The sequence below is a fragment of the Camelina sativa genome, chromosome 7 (genome assembly GCF_000633955.1).
Source record: "Camelina sativa cultivar DH55 chromosome 7, Cs, whole genome shotgun sequence".
Taxonomy (NCBI): Eukaryota; Viridiplantae; Streptophyta; class Magnoliopsida; order Brassicales; family Brassicaceae; genus Camelina; species Camelina sativa.
Genome location: NC_025691.1, coordinates 21113876 through 21122884, shown reverse-complemented (window position 1 = coordinate 21122884; position 9009 = coordinate 21113876). Strand labels below are relative to the sequence as shown.

Below are 9009 nucleotides of genomic sequence, written 5' to 3'. Positions count from 1 at the left end.
CTAAAACAAAAGCCATCTTCACGCGCCTCTAGCAACGTCGGATACTCCTCCTCCAACCACCACTTGATTCTCCGCCGGAAAACCAAAATTAGTCGGCGCGTGAGGTCCAATCAGCTGAATCGCAGCGTTATCGTAAGCAAGAGCAGCTTCTTCCGCAGTGTTGAAAGTACCCAGCCACAGACGATCACCTCTTCGTCCTCCTCCACCTCGACCACATCTGATCTCCGCCACCCATTTCCCCCACGGTCTCTGCCTCACTCCGCGATACTTCTTCCTCTCCTTCGTCTTCGCCGCCGCCAGAAATTCAGCCGGGATCCTGATTTTGAACCGTGTTTTGCGGACGGCGAGTTTATCATCGGCGGAATCGGGAGAATCGATTACGATCTCCTTGACGAGACGCTTCCCACGGCGGCGAGTGGTTTGGGATCCTCCTCCTACACGATTCTCCGTCTCTTCTTCGTCGCTTGAAGAATCGGTGGCTTCGGCGTCGGTGAAGGAGATTCTGATGATACGCTTCATAGTGAAATTGGGGGAATTAGGGTTTCGTCTTCGTCTCCCCTAAAAAGGGAAGGCATTTCTCTCACTCTCACTCTCACTCTCACTCTCTCTCTCTCTCCCCTTTGGGAATTTGTGAAAAAATTATATTCCCACCGAATATGTTTTTATTCTTTCAGAATCTCTTTTTGATTTTTTTTAATGCCTTCATTTATTTTATTTTTTGTATCTATAGTACATTATCTCCATATATTAATAATTTTTATAGTTTTAGAATTGCAATTTAAATATTTAGACTTTAAAAAAAAAAAATTACAAATACTATTGATAAATTCAAATTTATGATTAATAACCTCAATTATCGTATTTTAAAAGCTTATAAGACTATAAAAATGATGTATATTTTAAAACTGAAAATGGTAAAAAAATATTGCTAATTTTTATGACATATTAATAGAGTATATACTACAACATTATAATTTGATTTTATAGAGATGAACTCCATGTGAAAATTTAATTAAAAATCTCATATGTTAATATATCAACTTATGTATATATATATATATATGTAAATTTATATAATTATTAATTTATTATATTAATGAGACTATTTTTTACATATGGGTTCTAAAAAATTATTGTCTTATTATTTTATCAAAAACAAATATTAATAATCTAATAAATTATTAATAACGATCAGGATGACCATCAAAGAGACTTATCCAAAACTAACAATAAATGTTAAAATTCACAAACAATTAATAAATACACTATATAGCTCATATTCACTTGTATCGTTCACTTTGAATTCATACATATCTAAATAGACGATTAAATATTATGAAAAATTGAAATATTTTGACTTAATCAAGAACAAAAGACTATATATGACCATGGTCTTTGTCTTGGGTTTCACACAATTGTGGTAATCACAACCCTAAATATCAATCACATAAGCATAAGCAGATGTTAAGGATGAGTTATATACGAAAAATTACGACGGATACTAATGTGGGCTAGAAATATACTAATCATCAAATTTCCCTTAGTATTTATCATCAACATTTAGTTATGACTTATGACGTATTAAACCATTTGGTAAATAATGTCATCATCTTTGTATCTAATTCAAAATATTATATATTCATAGTGGTAAAAATAACATGAATATATGTAATTGCAAGTATTAGTGGAAAATCATATATCATTTTAATATTTGATATTTATTTATACATTTTGTTTTCTTTTATAATTTTACATAGTTATATGAATATAAGAAACATCATCAAATCCAAACATACAAATAAATGTATAAATGATATGAACAAAACCTGAACACAATTCCAAGCAAAAATATTATTTTTCTAGTGTCTATTTTTTACTTTTGAGGTTAAAAAGAAAAGGTCTCATATCCACCTATATATACATTTTTGAAGTACATTTTGGGTTCTACCATTTTATTTGTACTTATTTACAAAGTTAATCCCTAAAAAATTTCCAAAAATAGTAGTACTTTAGATTTTGTTTCCTAAATATTTTACATTCCATTTCAACTAAAAAAATGACAGCAAAATCAATATGGAAACAGAAACTATGATATATTTAACCACATATTTTCTATTTTGTTTTGAAGATATTCTATCTCTTAATCATTTGCAAACAAAGAAAACAACAATTTGATTCCCATTTTGTTTTCCAAAACCTGTTAGCTTTGATTCTTAACGTAAGAAAAACTTCAATTCATATTTATTTAAATATTATAATTAATATATATAAATTTAATAAAATTTTAAAATATTCGAATATGTAAAATTAAAAAATTTAAAATACTATATAATATGGTTATATTGTAAATGAGTTATAAAAAGGACATGTTAGAATTAATTAAATATCATTTAATTTGTGCTAACACGGGTTAAATCCTTATTTTATTATTTATCAACACTATTAATATTAGAATATTTGACATATAAAATTAAGTTGATTTAACTAAGATTGTGTAAAATAATTAAATCATTATGAAAAATTTGACTTAATCATAGCGTATAAATGACTTATTATGTATTTAAATCTCTTATTTTTTGTTATAATAATTAAAAATCAAAATAGAATTTCAAACACTACACAAAACAAACTAATTATAACAAACAAATGGTCATGAAGTATATTAGCGTTAAAAAATTAATATAAACATTTAACCGCACAAACAACAGAACATTTAGTTATTTCTCTATTTGCAAAATATCTAATATTTAAATAACAATTACAATATAAGATATAAATAATTATAAAAACCATATGCATACAGGTTAAAATCTAGTTTTATAGAATTAAGGAGACAGATAACGTTAATAGAAAATTAGTTCTGTCCTAGAATTGATATGAGTTAACTTAAGGATTAGATGCCATGTTGTTTATTTTGGGACAAAAACGTCAAGAATTATCATAAATAATAAATCGAAATTTTAAAGGATTAACATGTTAAAGTCAAGCGGTAAATTGTTCTAATATCCATATTATAATTAATAAATCAAATAATTAAGAATTAAAATGATAAAATCAAGCAGGAAATTAAAGTTTCTAGCAATTTAATGGGCCGTATCTCGTATGGGCCTCTCTTTTTATATTTCTCAGGGGAATTGAACGGTGTAATAAGAAGCGGGAAATTAGGAACAAGTTAAAAACTTTAATCACACCGAAGAGAAAGTGCAGAAACATGAACAATGCTCTTTCCTTCCGTTTCGGTTTTATATGCCTCAATCTCGATATATTAATCTAATGTATATAATCTCTACAGTTTCATTTGTCACATATCTTCTTGTTCGTTGTTCAATGGACTTACTCATCGTCCACCTCGCTCTCCTCCTTCTAGCCTCTCCGGTGGTTCTGGCCAAGTCTTCTTCCACCGTTCCAGCCATCTTCACATTTGGTGATTCCATCTTCGACGCCGGAAACAACCATTACAACAAAAACTGCACCGCTCAGGCTGATTTTCCTCCTTACGGTTCTTCCTTCTTCCACCGTCCCAATGGGAGGTTCACCAACGGAAGAACTGTCGCTGACTTCATCTGTAACATATCATCCCAAACTTTTTTCTTTTGAGATTTCTTCTTACCTAAGGCACCTAACCTTTTCTCTTTTTCTTGACTCGTTAATTGCAGCTGAATATGTAGGCCTTCCCTTACAGAAACCATTCTTGGAATTGCAGTATCAAATCTTGAACGGAACTACGAGCAAAGTCCCTTCAAATGGCATTAACTTTGCCAGTGCTGGTAGTGGCCTCTTGTTTGATACCAACAAATTCATGGTAACGATCTCACTTATACCGAAAAAAATGTTTGTTTCTCTCTTGAATCACTTGTTAATCACACATATGAAATGTAGGGCGTGACACCGATCCAAATCCAGCTTCAGCAATTTCAGACACTTGTAGAGCAAAACCAGATCGATAAATCTATAATCCAAGAATCTCTCTTCTTGTTGGAGACTGGTTCCAACGACATCTTCAATTACTTCCTTCCGTTCCAAACTCCTACCCTTTCTCCAGACGCCTATATGTGAACTCAATGTTAGACCAAGTGAACAAAACGATTGATCAGATCTACAAACTAGGCGCACGCCGCATCGCTTTATTCTTCTTAGGTCCTGTGGGCTGTGTCCCTGCAAGAGCCATGCTTCCTAATGCTCCAACCAATAAATGCTTTGGTAAGATGAATGTCATGGCCAAGATGTATAATACAAGACTTGAAGATATGGTGAACATAATCCCTACTAAGTACCCTGGAGTCATTGCGGTGTTTGGAGCTGTGTATGGTATTACTCACAGACTCCAAACCTTCCCTTCTCGTTACGGTAAGCTATTTTATTAATTAATCTCTTATGCTTTTCAATCCGAAAGCTAAATCATGTTTTTGTTGAAGGGTTTACGGATGTATCAAACGCGTGTTGTGGGAACGGGACACTGGGTGGATTGATGCAGTGTGGAAGAGAAGGATACAAGATTTGCAATAACCCAGATGAGTTTTTGTTTTGGGATTTTTATCATCCAACAGAGCGCACTTACCAACTCATGTCAAAAGCTTTGTGGAATGGAAACAAAAACCAGATCAGACCATTTAATCTCATGGCTCTTGCTACCAACAGCATCACATTTTAAAACCTCCTATCTGCTTGTAATGGATCATTCATGATGAGTAAAAATGAAAGCCAGAAAGTGAAACTTCGCTCCACTTCTAGTCTCTTCCTCTTCTTCTAATGTAACATGAAGGCTACAAAATGTTTTTATTGTTCTTTTCATATCTTTATGAAATACAATATTCATATCTGATTCTATCTACTATCTATACCTGTTTACTATACGCATTCTACAGAAATCTTAGTTTCGTCATCTGAGTGATGATGATGATTATCTAAGCCATTACCAAAGCTACCGTCTTTTATTTGAGGGTGTGGATCCGCAAACACTTCCTCCCTTTGGGGGCGGTTTGCATAGAATATCCATAGCACCAGGCATAGTAACACTCCCACGGAGATTAGTGCGAGTCCTGCGTTCACGATCCTCAGATTACGCTCCAATGGTTTACAGTAATCTGAGGTAATACTCATAAATGTTTCCCTAACAAAGTTGCAATCTCGGAAGCTAAGCAACGGAGGCGTGTAATGCTCAAGAGCGTAGCTCTCATTCACAGCTGCTACCAACTGTCCAAAGGTGGAAGGTGTTATTCTTCCCACGGTGGTGCAGATTCCGGATTGTGTAACCTCGCATATGTAATTCTCCCAGACCTGAAAAAAAAAGAGAGTTTATTAAGACATGTCTTAGAACCTGGTGGTGTTTTGTTCAAGATATACAAAGATAGATGAGTTGTATAGTACCGATGATGCATTTTCTACCGACAACTCCCAAGGCGAGCACTGGCGATCTTCCATGTTTCCATCAAACGGGATGCACAAAGGAGGCATGGGAGGTCCAGACTGATTGTAATAACGGTCTTGACCTGGAGATGGGTTTGTGTTGGCGACGGCATACACAAAAGTGTTTACAACGGTGACGATGCTGTTGATGACAACTTTACTCTGAGCAAGAGTCTGGTTTGTTGTTTGCTGATCAACGCATGGGAGGATGCTGCTGAGAGCTGTTTCTGCGTGTGGATGATCAACCCATTCCTTCATGGCTACACACGTATCTGAAATTGCACTGTACACCAAAAGCATGACATTTAGTTAACTACACCTGTGAGTCTCTACTTAATAAGGCAAGGGAAAACAAACAATTGAACAGGAAAATATTACTTGTTTAGGATCAGAAAGACTCCACAGAGAACAAATGTCACAGCCACCAGTATCCACCCGCTCACGACGAATCTATCATCATATACATCCCCATCAGTCAGGTTTCTATTTATCTTAACCAATCAATCCGAAAATTAAGAAAATGAGAGTTTAAAGGGCTCACATATGAACAACATGTTGGTGGCGGAGGACAGAGAGCACTGTAATAACAGATAAAAAGTTAAAGTCAAGGGGATGCCACAGCTATTCAAAACGGAATAACCAAAGAACCATATAAAACATCAACTGGACTTACAGAAACCTAGAAAAGAAAGGATGAGCATCACAGTAGCGACCGTGATCAAAGCTGATCGCCTGAAAATGTACATATACAGAGAATTAGTATAAACACTGTTTCCCCTGTTGATCTATAAACTGGTACCACAATACAGGGCAACTTACACAGCATAGAAAACTCTCTTAATCTTCGCAGCATTATCTGTTGTTTTCTCTTCCAGTGTTACTGCTGCAGTGTTCAGATTGACATTCAACTTGTCAATCTCATCCATTACATCTGACGGAATAGAAATCGCTGTAACGTTGATCGTTTTCGCAAGCGAAAGATATTGAGTCACATTGTGGAGGATCTCCACAGTGTAGTCAGACTGATTCACCACATACTTAAGAGTATGCATAGATTCAGTATGAAACTTATCCTGTCCAACAGATAAAAGAATACACCCAACCCTGCAAAAAAAAAAACCAGTTTCCAATCNATCTCAGAAACAAATGACACAGAACAACCAAAAAAAAACGAATGAGGGGGAGCGAGTTGAGATAATTACGCTGCAACACAAGTAAACACTATCAACAAAATGAAACAGATTCTTCTTGAATCGAATGATGATGATCCTTTGGCTTTATCACAAACTCTCCATTTGAAGCAATGATAGACAACAAGAAGAGAGCCAAAAGACAAGAGCCAGATAACAGCTAGAATGAAACCAGGAGCACCTGTAAATCCAACAGACTGCAAACAAACAAACAAATAGCCATTACAAACAGATCACAGAACTGATGATAACAATTGGAGATGATGATCATCAACTAGACTTACAGCCCAATAGTGATTATTAGTGATGTTCCAGCCGCCAAGGTAAGGCTTAAAAGCTCTGAGAAGGTCAGGTCTCTTTGTTCTATGAGCTGCTAAGACGAGGTAATCAGAGACTACATCATCAGATGATGAAGGTCCTGGTGCTAACGAGATTCCACCTTTCCATCCAAAATTAGGTGAACCTGATTTTTGCAGCAAAAATCACACAATTCAGTATACGAAGCGACTAGTTTCGGATTTTAGCGGATCGTTTAACAAAACAGAAGAAGCATTTACATATTGTTAATTCTGGAACCGATACTATACTAACAAATCCCAGAGAAACGTGAAAAAAAAATCGCATCAGCGTGCAACAAACAAAATCCAGATGAGGAAGAGAAGGGAGAGAAACCTAATATGAGTTTGAGAGGATCCTGTGACTGTGAGGATGATGAATCAACAACGGAACCGAGAGAAACAAAAACGACGACGGAGAGGATAATAAAGAAGTTCATCTTCTTCTTCTTCTTCTTCTTCTTCTTTTCCTCAGTCACTGGTGGATGATGAAGACGCCGAGGGATGGAAACGAGTTCGTTCGAGGCATGAGAGAGGAGATAGCGATATCAGATCGGAGAAGCCGCCATTGTTGTAGAAGAAGAAGCTCTGAGAACGCGGGTGCGGAGAAGAGATTTATCTTTATCACCCGCGCTTTTACGCTGTGTGTGTCTCTCTCTCTATCACGCTTTGTTGAGCTAAGAAAGAGAAAAAAAGAAGAAGAGTGCTTTATTAGGCAGGCACCTTTACTCTCTCTTTTGTCCTTTACCACTTTTCTTGTTTTCACACTTAATTAACTTTATTTATACGCTTTTTTCACACGCACTCCGGTAATTAGAAAAACTAGTCAAGATTTTATGGATTTTTTTCTAGTTGTTGTATAACAAACTATGGCTAGATTAGTTGTTGTTGTTTAGGTACTGATTTGGTACCATATTGGGTTTGTTTATATGCTAAGGAGAAATCAGATTTCGTATCTTACTAATAAAATTTAAATGGTGATAATGAAGAAGATTTTGTTTTTTTAGCAACAATTAATGATGATTTCGTTATTATTCTGTTAATGGCATGGTTGTTTCGAGATATTATATTTTTGGTGACATGACTCGATGGATCTAAATCTTATGTTAACGTAACGTGAGTTGTGGCGTCCCTCCTTCAGTCTCGGTGTCTTTAGTGGCTGTTTGTTCTGTAGCCACGTGTGGACCTTTAATCGTGACGGTTCATTGATTGGATTTTGACCCATTATTGTATTCTCATGTGTTTTGTTTTTTTTTTTCGACTCATGGGTCTCTCTCTCTTTGGTGTTTTTTTTGTTTTTTTTTGGGTTAGAAATTGTATTAATTTCATAATCATGCATTGTTTTGTGTCCATACAATTCATCTGAAGTACCTAATTTTATGTAAAACTTGATTAAATTGGGTTTAGTACATGTTATATATCACATGGATTGTGTTTCTGTCACATGGCTATTTTTGGTATTTTAGGTTGTCTTCAAGAGTTGCGTTACTTAACAGAGAATGTTCATACATGATTTGTTTCCAAGTAATTTTACACGAAAAAAGTCACTGTTGGTGTTTGTATATTGCTAAATAATAATAGTATTTGCTTTTGGACGTTGGCTTTTAAGACTTTGAATTTTACTTGCGGTAAGGGGTATGGGATCTCAAGACCTTTTAGACTCTTCCTTAGTGACGGCAATATATTTTCAAGACAGTGACGGAAACAAAACTCTTTTTTTTTTTTTATAATTCTTTTGTTTCCTTTTGACGTCGGCAATTAAACAATTAAAGTGTTCATTCTAAATAATGCCTTTGTTTTCTTATGAAGCTATTTTTGGATATTTTAAAACTAACAAAAAGCTATATAACAAAAAAGCTGATAACTATTTTTGTACCTAAAACATGCACTATGAGTGGGGTTTGGTATTTCACATACGTCTCTACTTTATATTTTAATCAAAAGAAACCAAAACAAGTGTATATTTTATATGAAAAGTTGTATTTTTTCTAACATCAAACTAAGATCTTTAACTCTAATTTTGTTTAATTTTCAATTTGTTATTGGTTTGGTTGTGATTCATATTAACATGCCATTTG

General features: G+C 34.8%; 2 protein-coding genes and 1 pseudogene across 2 annotated transcripts; 1 reads left to right on the top strand and 2 right to left on the bottom strand.

Moving 5' to 3' along the window:
- Window positions 7-636, bottom strand: LOC104701770 (ethylene-responsive transcription factor ERF070-like). Its single transcript, XM_010417506.2, has one exon. It carries the CDS (start codon window positions 517-519, stop codon window positions 19-21), a length of 501 nt encoding a protein of 166 aa, XP_010415808.1. The 5' UTR covers window positions 520-636; the 3' UTR covers window positions 7-18.
- LOC104701768 lies at window positions 3237-4831 on the top strand (annotated as a pseudogene).
- On the bottom strand, window positions 4753-7612 carry LOC104701769. The gene is made up of 9 exons (XM_010417505.2): window positions 7269-7612; window positions 6881-7059; window positions 6609-6793; window positions 6226-6510; window positions 6080-6138; window positions 5948-5984; window positions 5785-5856; window positions 5368-5689; window positions 4753-5277 (listed from the first exon to the last, which is right to left on the bottom strand). Exons 1-9 carry the CDS (start codon window positions 7369-7371, stop codon window positions 4849-4851), a joined length of 1671 nt encoding a protein of 556 aa, XP_010415807.1. The 5' UTR covers window positions 7372-7612; the 3' UTR covers window positions 4753-4848.